This window comes from Arvicanthis niloticus, chromosome 14, assembly GCF_011762505.2.
Source record: "Arvicanthis niloticus isolate mArvNil1 chromosome 14, mArvNil1.pat.X, whole genome shotgun sequence".
In the NCBI taxonomy this organism is placed as follows: domain Eukaryota; kingdom Metazoa; phylum Chordata; class Mammalia; order Rodentia; family Muridae; genus Arvicanthis; species Arvicanthis niloticus.
Genome location: NC_047671.1, coordinates 52,996,165 through 53,020,260, shown reverse-complemented (window position 1 = coordinate 53,020,260; position 24,096 = coordinate 52,996,165). Strand labels below are relative to the sequence as shown.

Sequence of the window (24,096 nt, the reverse complement as noted above, 5' to 3'; positions counted from 1 at the left end):
ATTTTCTTTCAATATAAAAAAAAGGTGTATAGAAAATGCCTTTATATTTCTATTTTCTTATACTTCTTTAGGAGTACGTACGTTATACACATGTACATGCATAAGAGAAAGCCAGGGGTAAACCTTAGGTGTTTTGTCCACTTTGATTTTTGAGGCAGGGTTTGCGGAAGCTTGCTGAGCAGCTAAGCTGGCTGGCTGGCTGTCGAGCCCACTGATGCAGTACGTGGGTACCACCACATCTGGCTTGGGCTCCGAGGATCAAACTTAGGTCCACATCCTCGCCCAGCAAGCACTTCACTGACTAAGCCATTTCCCCAGTATTTTTTTTTTTTTTTTAAAATCATGTATGTTAACCATATAAGTGTGAAACTCTAAAACAGCAGCAGGGGCCAGGAGATAATCTGTTAAAGCCACTGGTTTGGTAGGGCCATCCAGTTACTCAGAAAACTTGTGAGACTTTACTGACCTCAATTCTACCACTGCCTCTTTGTAAGTGTGTGCGCACAGGTACCTGCAGAAGCTACAGTAAGATGGATACTTGGTATCCTCTATCATTTTTCACTGAGAAGCCTGAAGCTGCTAGGTTTTGGCTGGACTGGCTGTTCACAGGGATGTACCAATCTGTACCTGTCCCCAGCTCCCAACTCTAGGTGTAATAAGTCACCTCTGCACAGCAGTTAAAGGCATACGACACTCCTGTTTACTGGAGCCACACAGCTACAGCTCCAGGAGTGATGTGGACAACCGGACAAGCAGCCTAAGCACAGTGACAACCCAAGCTTATCAATAGAAATGACTCCATCGGGAGCAATGGTGCATGCCGTGAATCCCTGAACTCAGAGGGAAGAGGGTCTCTTGAGTTTGGGGCCAGCCTGATCTACATAGTAACTTCCATGATAGCCAGGGCTATGTAAAAACCCTGTCTCAAAAAACAAAAAAACCATCCCAGTCAAGGATTTCACTCCGACTGTGGGATCTTTCTTTCCTAAGATGGCTTGTACCAGGCAGGGTGGCTCACATCACTCTAATCCTGCAGGTAAATCTGTGTTCCACGTCTGGAACACATAGCAAGTTCCAGACATGGCTGCAAAATGAGATCCCATCAAGTTTATAATCATTTCTGAACAATATAAAGTCACCATAGGCTGGGATACAGCTCAGTGGTACAGTATTTTCTTCATACATTTGAGCTCCAGCGCTACAAACAAGAAAACTGCTGCAGGAAAACTTACAAAATATTTATGAGATATTTACTCCAGTTGTGACTTTTCCTTTACTTTAATAACAACAGGTCTTGAGAGCACAAAAAAAAAAAAAAAAAAAAAAAAAAAAAAAAAAAAAAGTTATAAAACTGGCCAGGAGAGGTGGTGCACGCCTTTAATCCCAGCACTTGGGAGGCAGGTGAATCTCAGTTTGAGACCAACCTAGTTAGTTCCAGGATAGACCCTGCCTCAAAAAAAGTTATGAAAAAAAATTTGTTTTTAAGTTTTTGTCTTTTGAAGTACTGGGGACTGAACCTAAGGGCTTGCACATGTTAGGCAAAAATTCTCGCACCAAGCTAGTCTTGGCTCAGAAATGTTACTTTCAAGGCTAACACCCTATAAGCAATATATCTGTAAGTTTTTCTTAGTGTGGGGACCATGCGGGCACATGTGCTATGACATACTTGTGGAGATCAGAAGACGCCTCTTACAAGTTGGTTCTTTTCTTCCCCTATGTAAGTCTTGGGGATCCAGCTGGCACAGGCTTGTCAGCAGCATCTACTCCTGTGCTTCCATGTATTCCACTATCTTAACATACATTTTATGAGTTGAAGGAGAAAGATGCCAACATCTACAATGTTTAACAAACCTTCCATTTTGTTGATAAAACGCTTCTTCAAACTCCCGTAACGTTTTACGCAGTTTCTTTTTCTCAGCTCTGGCTTTCCAAAGTTGTTCCAGTAATTCGGGCCTAAAGTTAAAATGGTAACAAAACATAAATGGTAGTTTCCCCAACTGCAGCTTTTAGAAACATACAATCCAATCAAAATAACTGAGATGAAGGTTCCAGTCTCACTGCTTGAACTCTTTCCTGCGGCTGGGGAACTGCTCCATTGATGAAGTGGTTGCTGTACAATCCTTAGGGAGCTGGACTCCATCCTCAGAGCCCACAGAAAAACTCTGGGTGCAGTACTGTGCACATATAACCCCAACTCTTCAAAAATCTCTGGCTAGCCAGTTATCAATAAGAGTTATCAGTAAGTTATCAATAAGAGGTGCTGTTTAAAAAAAGGGGTGGGGGAGGGCGGGGAATGAGAACTCACTGGTTAAGAGTACTCCCTGCCTGCTCTTCCAGAGGACCCTGGTTCAGTTTTTAGCACCCACAGGTGGCTCACAGCTATCTGTAATTTCAGTCCCAGAGGCCTGAAGACCTCTCCTGACCCTCAAGGAGGACCAGGCACACACATGGTACAAAGACATAAATATAGGCAAAGCACCCATACACATAAAAATAAGCAAAAATGAGTGGGTGCTGGACAAAGAGCTCAGTAGTTACAAACACATACTGCTCTTTCAGAAGACCCGAGTTTGGTTTTCAGCACCTATGTGTCGGCATCTCAGAGTAGCTTGTAACTCCACAACAAGGGGATCACGATGCAGGCTTCTGACCTCCAGAAGCCCTCAACACGTGTAAATATCCACACAAACACACATAATCAAATTCATCTAAAGATAAGTAGGCCAATAAAGAACAAATAAATTCTCAGTTGGATCCTATAACTTTGTTATAAATTGAATACAACTTTTGATTGAAATACTTAATAAAGAAATAGGAACCACAACTGAGGAGATGGGCTTATTACCAAGTCAGAGTGCCTAATGACAAGCCCAACACCTGAGACCCATATAAAATGACAACCAACATGTTAAACATCTGTAATTCCAGCACTCTATGGCAATACAAGTGAGGTGGAGACAACACAAAATAGCAAAATAGAAGGTGAAAACCAGCATGTAAGGTTGTCTTTGACCTCCACATACACAATTTAAAATGGAAAATAAGAAAGTGGAGTCTGGGGATGTAGTCTCCCACACACAAGGCCCTGGGTTCCATCCACAGCACCGTGGGGAAAAAAGGAAGGAAATGAAACTCCAATCTATCCTCGTGACTCAATCTTACCAGATAAGCTAAAATCACAAGCCCGAATACATACATAGAAGCTGCCCGAGTACTTGATAAGCAGAGATCCCGAGCCAGTTTTTCTTGATTTTCTTCAGCATCAGATTCTGAGTTTTCCAAGGACGACTGTGTGTGCATGGCTGTGCTCAAGATGTCACCTAACTCAGAGGAGAGGCTGACACCATCTTCTTCTTCTTCCTAAAATGACAACCAAGCAGAGCCACACAGGCTATGACTTCCCATGCTCCTGTTAGGAAGGTAATAAAAGAGTAATTTTTCTACATAAGTACCTTGATTTCTTCAAAAAAGTGTGCCGTTTCTCCTTCTATGATTGGCTGTAACATCTGACCCCGGCGTTTCGTGGAGGGAGACCCCTGTAACATCAGCAACACCGAGTTTTATATTTCATACATTTATAGTTAGCGTAACATTATATTCCTATCATATAATGATACTTTCACCTAATAGAGGCGTTCAGTCCCCAGCAGCCCAAAAACACAAGCAAACAAAACTCAAAACAAACTAAAAAGAAAATCAGTAAGATAAACACCAAAGTAAAACAAAGTAAAGGTATACGTATACATACACATACACATACACACACATACACACACACACACACACACTCACTCACTCATGGAGTGTGTTTTGTGTTGGCCAACTACTTTTTTGGGTTTTCTTTTTCTTTTTTGAAAGGTGGAGGTTTAGGAAGGTAGGGAGGATCTGAGAAGTTTGGGGGAGGGAAGAATATAATCAAAATATATTATATGAAAACATTTTCAATAGAAATTAAAAATATATATAAAACTTTTCAAAATCTTAAAGCAGTCTTTTAAATTTGTAATGCGTTGCTTAATAAACTCCTATTTTGTTTTTGTAACACAGCAAAGTCTTACAGGCGCTCAGTCCGCACTGCCTGTCTTTCACATTCAAGGGAACAGAGTGTGATGTATAGATAATGAGGGCGAAGACAGTGTTTTTACTTCAGCCCTCTTTGTCTCACTATGTAGCACAGGCTGTTTATGTAGATTACGAGATCCTCCTGCCTCAGCTCTCTTACATGCTATGATTATAGGCAAATGGCACCAGACCCAGCGAAAGTAACTTTATTCTGAGGTCTGAGAACCCCATAAAATTCTTCTTTAGAAACAAAACTAAACCAAACCAAAAACATGCTAGGTAATCATTACACAATGTAACTATATCCAAGCACTTCCTGACTTTTAAGAAAATTGTGAGACTGGGTCATGCTAAGCTTCACCAGTTGGCATCAAACAAACTTGCAATCCTGCAGGCAAAGCCCTGTGATTTGTATCTGAGTATTACAGATGTCCGTTTTCTTTATGCTGGCATACTCACTGGCCTAACTGAAGCTGGAAAATCACATGACCTCACAGGCTGAAACCACCTTAGACAACACAAAACCCCACTTTAAAAAAAGGGTGTTTTAAATGTACACAAATACGGATAAGCATTTAAAATATTTTACTACATTTCTTTTGTGTGTGCTCTCTGTGTGGGGAGACTGTGTGGATGTGCCACAGCATGTGTGAAGGTCAGAGACCATCGGACTTGATGGCAAGCACCTTTACCTGCTAAGCTATGTCTCTGGCCCTGTGAATTAACATTGTTTAATTTTATTAGTTTAGTTTTTTATTTGTTTGTATGTTTGTTGAGACAGAGTTTCTCTGTCTAGCCTTGGCTATCCTGAAACTCACTCTGTAGACCACGCTGTCCTTGAACTCAAGAGATTCCCCCTGTCTCTGCCAGGATTAAAGGCACAGGCCACCACCTTAGTTTTATTTTTTTGAAACAGGGTCTCCCCCTACCCCTCTCTTTCTCTCTCTCTTCTTCCTCTTCCTCCTCCTTTTTCCCTCTCTGTCCTGAAACTGCCTATGAAGACTAAGCTGGCCTTGAACTCACTGAGATAATCTGCCTCTAGTGCTAGGATTAAAGCTATATGCCAGACACTTAGTAATTGGCGTTATCTTTATGGGTTCTTTCTTTTTTTTTAGGGTCAGCAAGATGGTTTAATCTTACTGCCAAGCTTGACAACCTTACCCAACACTCTTACCATGGCACAGCCCTTTAAATAAATAAATGATTAAAATCATTTGTTATAATGCAATTGAAGGTAATAATTATAAATCTATCCAGACAAGAATAGAAATAGAGACTAGGTAAGGCATCACGTACAAACACTACTTCTGTCATCTATGCAGGTAAACCTGCATCCCACACTCCCCGGATCTCAGCATCGTTTCCTAACTCCTGTGTTATTTGTCAGGACTTAGTGCCACATGCCTCTAAGTGCTCACAAGTTGCCTAGAAATACTTATAAGCATTTACCATCCTTTTAAAATCCATTATCTCAACTGAAAACTTTTCATGCTTGGTTATGTATGTCTCCAAAAGTACTACTAAAATGTGTTGTTGTTTCATCTGTCTTCCTTCTTAAATATACTTTGGAAAAATGAACTGAAGAAATACTTGTTCCAGTCATGATAATGCATGCCTATAATTACAGAACTTAGGAGTTTTGTTTGTTTGGGCTAGTGAGTTCTAAGCCAGTTTTAGCTACAAAGTTGAGACCCTGTCTTTAAAAACAAAATCAAACATTTGTTTTACTTACAAGGACAGGAGTAATGCTAGCTCTTGTCAGCATCTGTTTTACAAGCCTGTATCTATCATAGAGAGGCTTAACAATGTGCCTTTCTTCCCTGGTCACCTAAAGCCAAAAAAACAAAAAACAAAACAAAACAAAAAAGTGAAGCAAAGTAGCCTTACTATCAGAAATCTACATATCAGAAACAGTAAGCAGTGTGACTCCCTCACCCCAAGTTTAATTTAAGCTGGCAATCTCCCAACTACCGGAGACAACGCTTGATAAAAACAGCTCTAAAGAATATAGACCACAAAAGTTATTCATGGTCTTTTGTAAGGCAGAAATAAAATTGTCTTAGCAAGAAAAGAATTACCGGCCTTCCATGTTGACTTTCATAGTAAAGCAGACTTTTCTGCAGAGACGTTTTCTCTTCTATCAAATGATCTTTTGTCATTTTCTAGAATCGGGGGAAAAGCACTGATGTCATTATTCTCCTCCATGTAATTAGGTGAACGGGCAAATGGTCAGCAATACAGACTAGGAAAATACATTTTTTTCTGGATTTGCGGCAACATTTTTAGTGTGCTATATGATCTAAACCTCCTAGTATGTCAATAGCTTTTTATGGCTTAATTTATATTTTGTATGAATTATGAATGTTAGTTTGGGTACCTTAGCCATCTTGTGTTCAATATTCCAATCTATAAATCAGATAAATTCCATTTCTTCCTCAAAGGACTCAAAGGACTAAATTCATTGATGTAAAGGCACCTGTAACAGTGCTTCTGCAGCACACAGGGAACTTTCATACCTGTTTGACATTTTATAATGCTGCAAAGTCCTCTGACATTACAACAACAAATATGGACAGCTAGCTGGCTCAGCAACTTTCCAAGAGCCTGACCCACAAGCCTGAACACCTTAGTTCAACCCAAGTTCAGTCTGCAGAGCAATGGGAAAGGAGAGCTAACTCCTCAAACACCCATATCTACACACACACACACACACACACACAGCGCGCGCTCGAGAGAGACAGAGACAGAGCAGACAAGTGAATACAGGCTAGGCACTGCAGTGCATAGGCCTACAATCCCAGCATTCCAGAGGGAGAAGCAAGAGGAATAGCGAATTTAAAATCAACGTAGTCCACATGATGAGAGCCTTTCTCAAAAACCCAACAACTGCTAATGTAATTCAGTAAGCAGTACATGTGCTTAGCTTTGGGCAAGAGCCCCTGGATTCAGTTGGCACCAGAAATAAATATAAATGATAGATGAATGGTGGGTGGAAGGATAGATGAGAGAGAGAGAGAAAGAGAGAGAAAGAGAGAAAAAGAGAGAGAGAGAGAGAGAGAGAGAGAGAGAGGAGAGAGAGAGAAGAGAGGGAGAGAGAATGAGAATATACCAAAAATAAAGTGGATGCAGACACACATTTCAGTAAATAAACAGATTTTTTGAGTCCATGGCTCTACTAAGGAAACCCAGTATAGTGTAAGGAAAGCAGCATAGTGTAAGATCCAAGAGAAAGCTCAGTATGTCAACGTGCAAACTTAGACTTCTACTCTATGACCTCATGTTTCCCTCTGCATGGATGGGCACACTCTTTAGTGTAATACACTCTCTTTTAATATTCTGAATGGCAGAACTCCCTGGGTATACTTGTATATGAAATTTTCCTTTTGCTCCACAAGCTCGGCCATTATCTCAATGAACCAATTAATGTTCCACAAGATACCCTTCAACTAGACCAAATAAATTACATATTTCCAGGAATGGCTAACAGTTCTCAGTCTCTCACTAGAGGAAATTAGAGATTACAGACAATTCACCTGAGAGTCACCCTGTATAACAAAATCACTTCAGATTAAATTCATGCACTAGGCAATAAAAGAGTGTAGACCTTCTAAAATACTGTCATTTTATTTTCAAGTTTGAACCTTAAATCTAGTAGTACAAATCTGAATAAAGCTAATACAGCCGGGCGGTGGTGGTGCACACCTTTAATCCCAGCACTTGGGAGGCAGAGGCAGGTGGATTTCTGAGTTCGAGGCCAGCCTGGTCTATAGAGTGAGTTCCAGGACAGCCAGGGCTACAGGGCTACACAGAGAAATCCTGTCTCGAACAAGCAAAAAAAAAAAAAAAGAAAAGAAAAGAAAAAGAAAAACGAAAAGCCAATACAATCCAATTATTTGCAGGAAGAGGAAATTGTCCTAAAAAAAAGCAAGAGGCCAAAAAAAAAAAAAAAAAAAAAAAAAAAAAAAAAGTGGAGGACGAGATGCGATGAGAATGAGTAACATAGCCCCGTTCAAGGGAAACAAACCCAGTATTTGCATCATGAGAGAGATATATTTATATTCTGAAATGTGTCTAGTTCACCACTTCCTAAACAGATTCAGCTGCAACTATTTCCCCAGCAATCCCATCTCTCACATGACTTAGTTACCAAATGCTCTGCCTAGATGCCTCATGGAGGACTTACTTCAGGAGCAGTGAAATCTTGAGTAAGACAGAGACCAACAGAACAGGACACAGGACAGTTGTCTTTGGCCTTCATGCACATGGAGGTGCATGAATCCACACATGCATATACCGTACATAATAGTAATGGTTCCTTAAAAAAATGTAATTCATGTACTCCTGATACCAATACATCACCTGGTTTTGGGGTTTGGTTTTTTGTTGTTGATGTTGTTTATAGGTCTGATTGTTTGTTTGTTTATTTTTGAAGAGAGGGTTTCTCCATGTAGCCCTGGCTGACCTTGAACTCTCTCTTTAGACCAAGTTGGCCTTGAACTCAGAGATCCACCTGCCACTGTCTTCCAAGTGCTGGAATTAAAAGTGTGCACCTCTACTGCCAAGCTTGGTTTTTTAAAGATTTATTTATGTATATGAGTGCTCTATTTCCATGTATGCCTGCATGACAGAAAAGGGTGACGGATCCCATTATAGATGGTTCTTGCATGTGGGTGCAAGAAATTAAACTCAGGACCTCTGGAAGAACAGCCAGTGCTGGTAACTTCTGAGCTACACACACACACACACACACACACACACACACAACCCTTCCTCCTTTCCTTTCTGTCAGGGTATCGTGTGGCCCTGGGCGGGCTCAAACTCACTATGTGGCTGACCCCCACTCCCCCACCTCCAATTCTCCAGTACTTGGATTACAAATAGTGTCACAATGCCAGGCTTTCAAGACAGTGTTTTTCAGTGGCTAATATCACATCTATATCTCTCATAGGATTGTTGGAAAAGGGGAAAAACAAAAAACAGAAATACAAAAACCAAGTGACAGAATCCATGTAGTTTATGCCAGATACCAAGAACTCAATACACACAGCTACTGTTCAATTCAAACTTAGCCATTTTACACTCTGCACATCTGTCTTGCTGACAGTCTGCAACACACACTAATATATAAGCCCTCTAGGTTTAAAAGCATATTTTGGAGTTGCAGATCTGAAGGGTAGAAAAGTCAGGATACCTAGCTCTCACCCTGCTATGCTGGTTAATTTGTCTCTGGTGTTCTAAGGCCACCCCAGGCATAGACTGTCGCTCAGAACTACCTTGATGTCCTCAGGAAGGTGCCGCTCAGCACGGTTTTCCTTCAGTCGCTTTGTAATCAGCTCCAGAGTTGCTTCCTTAGATGGCTTCTTCTCTCTCTGAATGACTCTGGGCTCACCTTCACTCTCGCCGTCGTCGTGGTCTAGAGAAGAGCCAAAACTTTTTGGAAGAGTGTTACTCCGAGGGCGTGTCTGAGGCACAAATTCTCCATCACAATTTTTGTGTTTTGCATCTAAATTTCAGAAATAAAAGAATTAATAATTGATAACATATAGGCTCAAATATTTAGTAGACAGTAGACTTGTCCTTTCAAACAAGGAGCCCAGGCAAAGCACAACATCTGATAAGCACTGAAAAGAAGTGAACTCCAGGTTCATAAAGGAGCTGAGCATGGGCTGGGTGTGATGGCACAAAGCTTTTATCCCAGAACTAGGGAGGCAAAGGAAGGGATATCTCTGTGAGTTCAAGACCAGTCTTGTCTACACGGTAAGTTCCAGGACAGCCAAGACTACATAGTGAGACCCTGTCTTAAAAAAAACAAAAACTTTTTTTGATTTTTGATGATTGAGGAAGATTGACATTGAACTCTGGTCTCCACACATACACAACAAAAAAGAAAATAAAAGTGGGGGAGTCAGAGTTGTAAAGAGAGCGTGCTTTGTGGAGGGAACAATACTAGACGGGATAACCAAGGCAGTCTCTCTCAACGGTGCCGTTCTGGCTAACATGGAACTAAACCTAGCATACAACTGAGGTAAAAACCCAGGCAAATCCCTCCAAATTTGAGAAGAAAAAAAAAAAAAGAGAGAGAGAGAGAGACATTAACACGATAAAAACCTACAAAGGGCAGGATGTGCAAGCCCTTAAGAGCCACAGTCTAGAATCTGGACTTAGAATAGGTCTACATACAAAGGTAAACCTACTGAGAGGGTTTAAAAAAGAATGACCTAATATTTTTTAAAGGTATTTCTGATTGCTGTGCCAACGACGACGAGCTGCAGGACGGCAAGAGTGAAGGAACTGGAACAGGCAATGTATCGGTAACAATGGCTGCAAAGTGGTTTAAATAAGGAAATGCTTAATAGAACAATAAAGGGAAATAATCCTTTTAATTATTAAAAAATAATAAGACTGCAAAGTCCACAAGAGGAACAGTGTCTGAACACTTAATACTTAAGAGATACTAAAATTTCTACAGTGAGTAAAGTTCAAATGGACAAATCAGAACAATGATACAAACTGTTAACGCTGTCTTTACACAGGTAACTTTTAAAGTAGTTGCGATTATTAAAGCATATTCAGAATAAATACAGCAACACTATACTAACATCCAAAAAACGCATAGCATAATTTACGGTTTAAAAGAATTCACCGAATTTGGAATACATTTTCCACAAAATGCACTCATACCTTTAATTTGCTTCCGCAACTTTGTAAGCTCTGTCATCCATTTTAATACCTTCGGATTGGCTGCAATGTCACTGTAGGAGGGCTGCAAAGTTATGGAATAGGATCACTGACATCTGTAATGCCCAATAGTTACGTTAATTTATTCCTCATAGTGTTTATAGTTCCCATAACATAAAATTTCATTCAATTCTCACTTTATTTTAATTTGATATCAAGCTCTTCTAAAGCAGGTCATACAACTGGAAGAGTCTGAAGGCAGGTCTTTCATCTCTGGTCATCAGACTTCACACACTGGCTCTAATCATCACAGACACGCACTGTCCCCATTTTCTCCTCCCCTTTTGTTAGCATGGTTTGTGTTGGAAAAGAACGTTAATTTGTTAATGTAAATAATTTGGCTTACAAATTCTAAAAAAAGTTTGCAAATAGGAAAATAGAAACACATTTGGTACAATACTAAGAACATGGCACAGAAATCAGCAACTAAGGACCTGCTGACTCTCGGGCCTGTATAATCATCACTACTTCCCAGCATCGAAGATTTCAGGGAAAAACTGGAGTGTGATGTCCCTAAGACCCTACCCTCGGCTCTGCCATGAATTCAGGTTTGTTCTAGGTAGCGCTACAAACTTACCTTGCTATTTCTTTCCCTTTCAAACTGCTCCTCAAATTGTCTGATTTTTTTCTGAAGTTTCTTGACCAACTGATAAGGTGTTCTGTCTTCTCTTTTTTCATCTTTTGAACTGAAGGATGACCTTCGAATTCTGAATTAAAACAGGCCAACACAGCGAGTTAAATGAAGTTTCAAGTGTCAATACAGCATTAATTATTGTCCTGCTGTGTTCCTATTACCAGTGGAAGGACATTTTACAAGTGAAGCTAGCATGAAGGCATGAGCAAGTAACACGATAATGGTAATAACCATCTTAAGTAAAATTAAATTTGTAGTGCTAAAGGACAGTCAATAAATAACTTGGCTACACAGATGGTAGCCAAGAGTCTCAGGCTGCTCTTCCAAGAGGACCCAGGTTCAGTACCTAGCACCCACATGGCATCTGTAATTCTAATCCCAGGGGATCTGATACTTTCTTCTGGCCTCTGGAGGTACTATATTCACATACACAAACCCACACACAGAAAAACACATATACACATAATTAAAATGGAAGGGCAATATAAAATGTATTTAAATGACTACGATTTCTTATTGGCTCCCTGACTGTCATTTAGGCAACATAACCCAGCCTATAGGAAGGTGGTATGCTGTGTTACTGTAACCCTGTCATAAGTTTTGTATTGTTTATTATTGCTGTTGTTGCTATTATTTTATGTGTATGGGTATTATGCCTATATTATGTTACATAACTATACATATGCCTATACAGCGCTATGTGCCCAGTGTCCTCAGAGGCTAGAAAAGGGCATCACAACTGGAATTACAGATGGTTGTAAGCCACCATGTGGTTGTTGGGAACTGAGCCTGTGGACACTCTGCAAGAGCATCAAGTGCTCTTAACCACTGAACCATCTCCCCAACCCCAAAGACTTACAGTAGAGAATGCTAGCTGGATGTAAGGAAATGGCGTTGCACACAAGTTCTCCCACTGAGGTTAAAACCCTATATTTACATTCAGTGCTGAGAATAAAAACCCTCCAAAAAGGGACACAACAGTAATAGAAAAAGCCACACAAATCATGCAGCTCACAGTAAAGACTTCAAATTATATCTTGCATTCTGAACTTTACCAATAATAGTTCACTGTCATTCCAGATAATATTTCTACACTAAAGCTGTAATAACTTGTAAAAATTCTACACAGGAGCCAGGCAAGATGCCTCAACAGGAAAAGCACTTGCTGCCAAAACCTAGTGACTTGAGTTTAATCTCTTTAACCCAGAGTTAGAAGAGATATGGATCCCTCACAACACACACTCCTCTCCCTCTCCCACAATAAATACACTTTTCAAATGACTGTACGGTCTTCAGGGGAATCTGTGAGGTCAAGGGCAGCCTGGTCTAGAAAACAAGTTCCAGGACAGCCAGACAGACCCGTGCCCACGTTGGGCAGAGGCAGCACATCCCCTGAAGCTGCCCGATGTGGGTGCTGGAATCGGGCTCTGCTCCTCTACTGCTCTCCAACCCCTACACAAAGGCTCTTTCAAAACAAACAAACAAACAAACAAACAAACAAAGGCACTGGTGTTATGCTACCAAGAGATTTTTTTTTCCTTAGTATTATTTCTAATGTTTGCTTGCTCCATTTTTTCCTACAGAAAATATTCAAGGCAGTTTCCTAAGAAGAGTTCAGAGGCTGGTGGGATCACATTCCTTGAGATGGAGTTACACGTGGTTGTGAACTACATGATCTGAGTGCTGAAAACAGGGTTCTCTGTAAGAATAATACACTCTTAGTCACCAAGCCACCGTCCTAGGCCAACCTGTGCACATGGGTGCAGGTCCCACAAAAAGTCATCAGAAGTTGGAGTCATGCACATTGTAAGCCACACAATGTAGGCACAAGGAATTGAACTTAAGTCCTCTGTGAGCGCTCTTAGCCTCTGATCAATCTCTCCAGTCCCCACCACCTCAATGTTAGCTCTAAAGATACTCTTTTTCACTGCTACTAAACAAAATAAACTATTGATAACAAAATACATGTAAGTTGAAATCTTAGGTCTGGGGTGTAGCTCAGTTGGTATAGTGCTTTCCTGGCATATAAGGAACCTTCTGTTTGACCCTCAACACCATATAAACCAGGCACAGTGTTGGGGGCCAACTTTAGCAGAAAGCGGCTATCCGCTTTGCAGCCATCTTGAGCCATATACCCTGACGTGAGACTTGGATTACAATAGCCTACAACAGCTGAGCACACTCCAATAATCTTGGTTTAGATACCTTGGGTGTGTGAGATTAAAGGTGTGTAATTTAAGAGTATGGTTTAGAAGTGTAGAGATCAGATTTAGAGACAAGACCTAAGGGCATGATTAAAGGTGTGACCAAAAGGCATGGCTTAGAAGTGAGACATATAAAAGGCAGAGGCAGAGGAGAGAATCAGACACTTCAGAGAGTACAACTTGGAATAGGAATTAGGCATTAGGTAGCAGGCACTTGGAAGAAGTAACTTGGAACTTGGAGGCACTAGGAACTCAAGACTTGGGACTTGGACTAGGAAGAGAGAATGAAGAATAAACGAGATTGAAACACACTCTGTCTGGTCTCCATTCTTCAAGTCTGTCCTTACTCTCGCTCTTGCTGAACCCTGACCCCAAACCAGAGCGGCAGTTTGGGCCGGGATACAGTGGCCGCCAAATGCGGGGCAGCCCGGGCCTCAACATTTTGCTCGGGCCGAGACAGCACAGCATGCATGCTTGTTATCTTTGAACTCTGGAAATACTTGGGGTAGACAAAACTCTGTCTCTAAATAAACAAAAATTTTTAAATTTCTGAAAAGCAAGCTGCTTTTATTAACCACAGTACTTGTTTGTAGTCATTTTACCTATGCAAGTTTTTTCTCTGTGTAGCCCTGTCTGTCCTGAAACTTGCTCTATAAACCAGGGCCTCAAACTCAGACATCAACCTGCCTCTTCCTCCCTAGTGCTATGACTCAAGGTATGAGCCACCACCTCCTGGCTTGTGCAAATATTTTAAAGTTCTTATATAACTTGAATCTTACTTTGAGAAAGTTAACCTAAAAGTATCTGGTCATGCTGCTGAGCCTATCAGGGCTACTACTGCCTGCCAGCCCGTGATAAGAGGCCGCTGAGAGCTGTCTGTGTTTTTAGTATCTGTCCAGTTCTTTATTCCTTAGTACAGTATGTATCCAGGTCAGCCACCTGGGGGAGCTCCTACCTCAGAATGGAGGTACACCCAGAAGCACTGGGGTGCCTAGAATGAGCCTTTCTATTTATGAGATATGGATAACAGGCTCCACGGTCTGATGACTCAACTTGTTCACATCCCAAAAAGTCTTCCTCAGCCCAAGGAAAATGCTGTCTTTATTATAGACTATGTTAAGTTTCAACCTATGGCTACTCAAATTTCCTAAAGATGCAGCAGCAACTCTGAAGCTTGCCTCTCTTCATTTGAAGGCATTCTTTGGAAGAGGTTAATAGCCATTAGTGTCTGTTCTTCATGTGCACCATCAAGTGTCTATCTTCTCTGACCAGCAAACAAAAGTTTCCCGGAATGGTGCAATGATCAACAGACAAGGGTATTTATTGTGCAAGCCTAATGACCTGAGTGTAACAGGCAGACCCCAAGTCATGGTGGAAGGCAAGGGACTGACTCTACTAAGTTGTCCTCTCCCTTTCACACTCCTGTCATGTCACGAGAGCTCTATCCCCAACACAACATCATAAAGACACATTTTAATAGTAACACATTTTAAACTTATCTGAATAAAAGCAATCAGATTCCATTTTCAACAGCAAAATTAATTTGTGAAGTATGAGTGACAAGCTGTGGTGTTGGTTCTTAGCAAACTCTGGTTTCTTGATACTGTTCCAACTTCATAAGCTGAAAAAGGCATTCCAGCAGAATCTGTCTTAGAACTGCTGAACTAAATGAATGAAGGCATGGGACTCTACAGGAGGGACAACAGTCCCCTTTTCACAAAAGTTCTCTGTGCCTCTGACAGTTTGGACATTTCATGGATTTTTTCTGTTGTTTTTCTTTCTTGCATTTTCTTTTTGTATCCTTCCCCACCCCACCCCAGGCCCTGACATACACACAGAATGTAGAGGTCAGAGATCCACTTGGCAGTAGGCACTCAAGTCCACTCAGAGGCATGGCAGCGCCTTCTAGAATGTATGTGCATTCTACGATGCTACAAGAAGATACCAGAACCACTATATCTCAATTAAAATAAGTTACAATTAGTGCAATACAAACTAGTCAGCTTCTCCCTTTCAGAGTTCTGCACTCCAATTATTAGTGAATACATGAGGGCTAAACCACAGGAAACACCCACAGTCTAACAGTAAACCCCAAGTACTACATAACCTCAATAAATTCAAAATTCAATAGCAGGCAAATGGAGAGACAAATTTCAGTTACAGGTCTGAAAGGATTTGTGTACAGAGTAAGAACTTCCTCTCAAATACAAGGGATCACATACCTAGTGAAGGAAAGTGCCTTTGACGAGAAATCCAATGCTTCTGGATCATGTAGGAAACGTTGGCTTTGCCCAAAATCTAAACTACGATGGGATAATACTGGAGGGCAGTCCTCTCCCAGGGGATGGTGAGTCATCCTTGCAGCCTGTGGAGACAGCTGAGCTTCTCCAGACTCAGAGTCTTCCTGCCAAGACTTAAATGCAGGAAACGGCTCTGTGAAACAAAACACAAGAAGATTATGGGGGTCTTGAGCCTACCTCACTGTAGAGTGGGTTCATTTTATATACAGTAGGGAAAAAACATCAAAGCAACAAATACTATCATAGTCATAATGCCTGCTGCTTCTACATTCTTCATATTCACTAAGAAATACCACTTAAATGCCTAAACCCAGTAACAAAAGCAAAAAAGGACACTATTAACTTTCTTAAATTTAATTCTTAAGATGTTATATAACATAATCCTAACTCAGTATTCTAAAGGTGACATACAGAAAAACACTTTTTCAAATACAAGTGAACAGTGAACAAACTGTCTCACTATCAGATGGTGGCTGGCTATATTGAAATATGAAAGTTTTCCCTACACTACACAGAATACTAAGAAACGGAGCTAATGCCGTGAGAATTCTAATATTCCAAATGAGGAGTTAACTTCAGCCTGTCCACAACATGTTAAATAATAAGAAATAATGTTAATTGTTAACATTAAAATAATATTAGTGATTTCCTGTTATTAGGTTCCTATGAATGAGACACACAAACTTTAATCCCACAACAGTATTTAAATGAAATGAAACAGCTCTGGTTCTCCTTCAGCACACTGCCTACTCTCCACTGAAGCCACGTTAATAACAGATCTCTTCTCATACACACCATCCATAAACATATGACAAATACAACATTGATTTTAAGCATCACTGGAGTATGGGAGAGAAGAGCTTCTAGATACATCTTAGACTTAGAAATAAAATAAATAAATAAATAAAATTTAAATCTTGATTGAGATAGCTATTGCAAAAGCAAAAACAAATGGAACATTGTATTAACAGTATTAAAATTTAAAAAGTTGTATTTTTCTTTATACAATAATCAAGATAGCCACTCAGCAATTTAGTTTAATGCTATGTATTAGGCAGTTAAGCATTATCTTTTAATAGTTTTTAGAAAATAATTTACCTTGTCTTTGAGGCCTAGATCATTTTCATTGACTAAAACTAGGGTAACAAGTATGAAATCCCACAATAAACTCAACGACAATACAGTGATTTCAAAGCAACCCTTGTACCTGTGTCCCAGCAGATATACTAATAATGAACATTTTATGAGAAATTTTAATGTTTTAAAAAAAGAAATCACAAAAACCTTTTTCTGCATTTTTAACACAAAAGTTTCCTTTGGGGACAGCAGGAGAAGGGCTAATAAAAGACAAACCAAGTGAACCACAAAGGAAAAGCAGAGCTGAGCCGTGGCGAGGCGTACTTACCCTCCCCATCTCTCTGCAGATGCATTGTTTTGAAATCAATGAGGGGGAAAGTGATAAGGCATGACGCTAATAAAATGGAAAAAAATGGCAAAAATACTAAAGTGAACACACAGACCAGGAAGAACAAACCATACACATAACACAACGCCAAGGGCACAAAAGCATTTCCCCAGGACCAGCCAGGAATTCAGCTCAAAACCTGCTTCAAAGAAATGACCAATAACAAACTTTAAGCAAACATATATTTCTATTTCAGCAAGTAAGGCAAACTCAAAACTGATTGTTACTTAAATTCAGATACAAGGTGGATGAGCCAAACCATCACAACCACGTATGTGTGAAGCCTTTTAGTATGGTTGACAGAAAGAAAAAACAGCTCCCTTAGAGGGCTGAGGGTGGTGTTGCTAAATGGTGGAGTGCTTCCTGCATCTTGAAGGCTCTAGGTGAAATCCCAGGACCAAAAAGAGAAAAGAAACAGAGAAAAGTTTCCCTTTTGTTCATCCTTCATAAAAATATTGTTATTGTATGTCATCCCAAAGTTATTAGCAGAAAAACTGAGGGAAAGATGATGTCAACCTTCATTAAGACTCTTTAAACAGCTACTACAAATTCATATTGGCTGTGGTAGGGATATAGAAACTGCTTGCTGACTGTGTTCTGCTAACTACCCTTCGAGAAAAAAAAATAAAGCCTCACTTGCTAGGGAAGAGTAAAGAGGGCCGGAATTTGTGGAATCGTCCCCCCTTCTCTATTAGAGTCATATCAAACAAACAATATATATCTACAGATTTCAAAGTACATAAAGTCTAAAGAAAGCTATTATCTTGAGATTTTAAAAAAATATTCTAACACCTAATTATAAAAAAAATCGATATTTACATTTGCGACAAAGTTAGAATAACATTAATGACAACCCTTCTCTCTCAGGGCTAGGAAGTTCACTCATCTGTCCACTAGCACAGAGATTTTGAAGATCACTGACCCCACCCACTTCTGGAAAGAGAGAGACCTACATGGACTTATCATGACTGGTTGTGGGGAGGAGGCACTGACGAGCAGAAGCAGGGCCTCTCCTTTCCTCTGACAAGAGGAATCTTGACCAGGGGGGATGTCCAGCATCAGGTTCTCCTTGGACAACCTCTAGAAAGCTCAAGCTATAGAGACCAGTCTCTCCAAACTGTGGAAATTGTTCATTCTTTTGTGTTTAACACAGGGCCAGAGCCTACAGTCAGAGATCATAAGTGGTTATTTATTTGCATCTCCCACTAGAAGAGACAAAAGTATCCTAATCCTCATGTTCAGAGACTCCATTCTTACCAAGGTTCCCAGGGATGCTCTTTTGACCACTGTGCCTTTCTACTGTTTCCTTTCCTTTCCACATCCAGGACATGTGATCTTCACTGTCACCAGTACACTAACATCTCCTAACTCAAGGGAGCTTCTGCATTAATTCTAAGAGTTCTGAATAAGTCAAACAGAACCAACTTCACTTAGTTGAAGCTAGGCTCACAATATGCCACTGCACATGGCAAAGACAGACACCTAGAATGGTTATGGATGGGGAAGGGTCACAGTAAAGATGGGCACAGACAAGGATTTGCTAAAAACTTTTAAAGCATGGCTGGACGTTAGATTAAAAATCAAGAACAACATCAAAAAGTCTTACACATTAAAACTATGGTCAGATGGCAAAGCAACTCAGGGCACCGGCACTGCGATTCCTCTGGTTATTGCCACTGTGTGTCATCAAATAACTCGCCAAGACACAATCCTGGGGGGGCTCTAGCCACAGAATAGAAACTAGGCTTAGGACTCCTAAGTTGTCTCATTTTCTTTTCTTAGGAAGGTTGATGGCTGGCAGATTCACAGATCTAAACTGGCTGTTAGTTTTTCCCTTCTCCAACATCTTACTTTACAGTTGATAACAATACAGCCCACAGTGCTGGTAGAGGTCAGGTACCACTGACCCTGTACCACATTTGTTACAGTAGTTATCCACTTCCATCAGCCATCTTCTTATGGAATTCCAAGGAAATAATAGATTCTTGGGTGTTTTTCCCAAGTAAATACTTTAGCATGTAAATAGTTCACGTACATCCCATATTTGTTTACAATTTATGGTATTTTTAATGTAAAACCTTTACCAAAAACTTTCAGTGTAAATTTGCTAAGTTTTAAGAAATTTTAACTACTCCCCAAAATACTTTCTCAATCTACATAGTACAATCTTTGCTTAGAAGTACCAGTGAAGAATGAAAAACAGAAACCTGTTGCTAATGATAATCAGGTAGCTAAATACCCTGTTTAAACTGGTAAAATCATCAAAACTTTAATACACTAAACTTTTGAAGACCAAGAGATGGCATCTGATTTAACAATTAACCTATTGTATTCTAATCTAGGGCACTTTTTATTTTTAATCAATTTTAACCTTTAATTGAGAGAGGTGTATTGGAGGTGGGGTACTGAGATGGTCTGGTTTTGTAACTCGTGCTCATCTTGCTCTCCCAAATGCTGAGGTCACAGGCATGGGCCACTGCACTCTTTGGCAGCATCAAAGCTAATACTCCAGTTATGTTCTACTCAGGAGAGAACTACCCTACTAGTATACTTGGGAAAAGCAAAACAAACAATAAACTTCTTCTTTTTTTTTTTTGAAGAGAGAACAGATCAGGATGATAAACACTGTCCAGAAGAGGGCAAAAGTCTTATCATGCTTTGGGTTATTTCAGTTACAAATAACAGTATTTGGGAAACTAACATGCTTGGGTAAAATTACCTTCCCATTTATCACCATCAGAAACATTCTTCAGATCTAAATGTGCAATTTGTATACATGCTGCTTCTCCTTGAACACCAACATTCTGACCTTCAGTTACTTCCGATTCAGTGTTGGCATTCAAATCACGTATCTTGCTACTAGAATCCTGTATTTTAAAATAAAGAATGCATTTTATAACCATGACTCTTCACAACTGGCTCAGAGACAATCTGCACACACATATGCCTATGTATTTTTCATTACTGGGACAACAAAACCAACTGTCCAATATCTACTTATTTGTACATAGGGGAGGGGGTTTTGCTTGCACATATATTATGTGTACCACATACATGCCTAATGCCCAATGAGGCCAGAAGAGGTCATCAGATCCTCTGAGACTGGTTACAGATGGTTACGAGATACCATATGGGTGATGGGAATCAAACCCAGGTCTAGAAAGGTTTGTTTATGAATTTTATGTATATGAGTGCTTTGTTTGCTTGTGCACAACAGAAAGATGATGACATTGAATCCTATGAATAGACAGTTATAAACCACCATGTAGTTGCTGGGGATTGAACTCAGGACCACTAAAAAAGCAGAGCAGTCACTGTTCTTAATGGTTAAAGCCCCGAGCAAACTACACTCAATGGTAAATTTACACTTTATAATGTTTTATTAGAAAACTAAATTTGGGTCTCAAATGTAGGAAAGTACTTTCATAACCCATAATTTTATAACCACATTAATTACTGCTTAACTTTTAACTTATCCAATATAAGAACTAAAGGCCACGGCTGGAGAAATAGCTTGTGGTTAAGAGCACCAACTACTGCTTTTCCAGAGGTCCTGAGTTCAATTCCCTGTAACCATCAGTAACAGGATCTGGTGCCTTCTTCTGGTGTGTCTGAAGACAGCTCCAGTATACTTATATGAATAAAATAAATAAATAAATCTTTAATTAACAACAACAACAAAAACCTAAAGGCCAGATATACTAACCAGCACATTAAGTAACATTTTTAAGAACTATAACATAAAGATAGTTCTTACCAGAATCAAGTGTGGCAATTTATCACTGTCACATAATAAATATTCCTTCCTAAAAAACACAAATAGAGTTATTAGCATATAAAGAATGGAAGGTTATTTTTATTACTTATTACCTAGATTCTTTCTTCTCTTCCCCAGTATAATTAGCACTTAAAATTTGAGAGGAAAAAGTTACCAATAGGACATATGCCCATTCTTTGGAGCCCTATATCTGAAAAATCACACAATACTGAAAAGATCCACAGACTCACTTCAGGTTTAGAAAGTAATGTTCTCTACCACTCCTTCCCCACATAAACTACCCCCAAAATAAAAATCTTTATGAAAGGAAAATTAAAAACCAATTACAGCAGCCAGTGAGAACTGATATTAGAAAAAGAAATCCATAAAGTAAATATTAGTTTTAACCACCAGGCTTATTCTATCCATGCAAAGATCTTTAAGGGAGTTTTGCACTGTCCTTTAAGGCTGAGCACTATCACAAGTGTATGCTGCAATCCAGTGTTACATTAGGGGGGGGGAGCTTAATTCACCTTGTAGGTCCCCAGAAAATGAACCTCTATTTAATAATCATGTTGTAAGCTGTCACAGACAACCTCTTTGGCCAGTAAACAAAGCAACTGTTACTGATGCCCACAATAGGAAATTCTCCTCAAATAGATCTGTGCTAATTTAAAATACATATACCTAAGTGCCTCTTTAAGTGGTCATAAAAGTGGTGAGCACTTGGAAAACAAGCCTTGATTTAAACACAAGAGGTTATCTCTTTACATGCAAGTATCTTACCCTCAGTGGCCTGAGAAATAAACTAAAGTCCCTGAAAGGTTCAAGGCCTTCTTTGGGGGGGGGGGGACTGAGGGGGGGTATCAAGACAGGGTTTTTTTGTGTAACCCCTGGCTATCTTGGGACTAGCTCTATAAAGCAGGCTGCAGTCTTTTCCACCCACCCCTGCCTCACAAGTGCTGGGCTAAAGGTGTGCACCACCACCACCAGGCTTCTTCAACATCTTTTCATTTAGGCTGAGAGCAAATGGCAGTAGGATAAATTAGATTTGCTCTCAAAGACTTACTCTGAAAGACATCTTAATCCGAAAAACGTTGAGTATTAACCATGCAAAATGCAATCCACCTAGACAAAGTACTCTGGATCTACAACAAGTTTGCTAACCTAGACACAAGGAAGAGAAAAGAGTGTTCCGAAAAGACTGGGTCCTCACTAAATAGATACTTATTGCTCTACCATATCCCGATGTCATCTTTCTGGGATGCCTGTTAATCTTATATCTTCAGCCCATAGCTCCAAAACTCCCTGGGCTGGAAGAGGATCAGTCCTGCCTCCTGAAAGGAAGCACAAGGAACTGCTGTAAGCAGGAAAACTGTGGACCTTCAGAGTATGAGGACACTCCAGAGACACGGCTCCAAAGAATTTACTTACCCTCCAACAACAGGTTTTTACTCAAAAGACAACAGCATGAAAACATTACCTGACCAACAGGCTCTCAGCAAACCAGAAATGAAGTTTCAGAGCCTTCATTACTGAGTGTCACCTTTGTTAAGACTATGAAAATTTACATATTGGCGGCTTCTGAAAGAATGATGCAAAGGGCAGCAAGACCCAAGTGATGGGAAAAACTTCTATCCACTGACTCAAAGGGACTGTATCTGAGGAGACACTACATTAGTGGATCTCACTGTCTCAGACATGTTAATATGGATGGGGTGAACAAGCCCTAAATAGAAAGATTATCCTTGGACACTGAGGATGAGTAGCAGGGAGCAAAAACATCCCACACTTAATATCGAAGCACGTAGTTTATAAATTTTTGGTTGGCTGGCCACAGTTCCCAGACAATCAATTAACTCACTAATGAGCCTGTTTACAGTATTAAATTCGAATTGTTCTATAAATCAAAGTTTTTATTATCTCTAAAAACACTGTGTTCTCTCTGAATACGTCCGTAACTAATGTTTGTCTGTGGCTAGGAAACTAAATATTTGTGGCTCTTAATATCTCTCTATCTACCATTAAAACTGAAGAAGCCTCATTTTCTTTTTACCAAACTGTGCCTTATAATGTATAGATTCACCCAAAACTTTCAATCAAAAATCTGTGAAGAGGTTGTTCCAATTCTCAAAACAATTTATCAACAACAAAAAAGGCTTACCTCCTCTCAGGACAGCCATCTTCACTATCCCCGTGGTCACTACAAGGCTCTAACAGTATACCTACAGACTGACAAAAGAATACACCACTGTTCATCAGTTCCCACACTCATTCGTCAGAGAAAGATGCCAATCTAGATTAGGACATTAGAGCAGTTCTTTACACAAAGTTTACCCTCCTTCAAAATCTGAAACATTAAGTGTTTGCAGGGGCGCTGGTTTTCTCTCCTTATAAGTAATAATCACTAGTATCCTCTTTCCTTCGAATTCTCTTTTGGCCAGGCAGTGGTAGTACAGAACTTTAATCACAGCATGGGAAGTGGAGGCACGCAGAATTCTGTGAGTTCAAGGCCAGCCTGGTCTACAGAGTGAGTTCCAGAATAGCTACCAAGGCTACACAGAAAAACCCTGTCTTGGGGAAAAAAAATTCTCTCCTTTAAAAATTACAGTTCTGAACTATAGGTATGGTTCAGTGGTACAGCAACCGCCTAGTATAGGAAAGCTTCTGGCCTGGGTATATTTAAAATAACTTCTTTTATGGAGGAGCTTGAAGAGGGCACTTGAGCCTCAGAAGCACAGAACAACCTACTTTTCAATGAATCTATTAATACTACCGCTGACAAGAAAACCAAGTGTGATGGCAGATGCCTGTAATCTCAACATCCAAATGGCAGAGGCAATTAGACTCAAAGTTTGAGCTCATTCTAAGCTATAAACAAGCCTAGGCTATATAAATGAATAAAATAAAAACCTCCCAAATACAATACAAATCCC

At 40.0% G+C, this 24,096-nt stretch overlaps 2 protein-coding genes across 10 annotated transcripts in view; one reads left to right on the top strand and one right to left on the bottom strand.

Annotated features, from left to right (window-relative positions):
- The window catches only part of Pkd2l2 (polycystin 2 like 2, transient receptor potential cation channel), a 43,782-nt gene extending 33,399 nt beyond the window's left edge, over positions 1–10,383 (top strand). The window contains exon 15 of the mRNA XM_076912845.1: positions 10,297–10,383. The gene's annotated coding sequence lies outside the window, so the exon portion shown is untranslated. The remainder of the gene's footprint in view (positions 1–10,296) is intronic.
- Positions 1–24,096, bottom strand: part of Fam13b (family with sequence similarity 13 member B) — a 77,100-nt gene that overhangs the window by 2,400 nt on the left and 50,604 nt on the right. For 3 of the 9 annotated variants that reach the window (XM_076912839.1, XM_076912840.1, XM_076912842.1), the window contains 13 exons: positions 23,325–23,392; positions 21,161–21,209; positions 20,123–20,270; positions 17,344–17,409; positions 15,861–16,071; positions 11,378–11,507; positions 10,744–10,825; positions 9,336–9,565; positions 6,141–6,224; positions 5,795–5,890; positions 3,453–3,536; positions 3,197–3,360; positions 1,852–1,953 (listed from right to left, as the gene is read on the bottom strand). In XM_076912839.1, coding sequence (XP_076768954.1) covers positions 1,852–1,953; positions 3,197–3,360; positions 3,453–3,536; positions 5,795–5,890; positions 6,141–6,224; positions 9,336–9,565; positions 10,744–10,825; positions 11,378–11,507; positions 15,861–16,071; positions 17,344–17,409; positions 20,123–20,270; positions 21,161–21,209; positions 23,325–23,392 — 1,514 coding nt within the window. The remainder of the gene's footprint in view (positions 1–1,851; positions 1,954–3,196; positions 3,361–3,452; positions 3,537–5,794; positions 5,891–6,140; positions 6,225–9,335; positions 9,566–10,743; positions 10,826–11,377; positions 11,508–15,860; positions 16,072–17,343; positions 17,410–20,122; positions 20,271–21,160; positions 21,210–23,324; positions 23,393–24,096) is intronic. The other 6 variants (XM_034517642.1, XM_034517639.2, XM_034517641.2 and 3 more) reach the window with 3 other exon arrangements.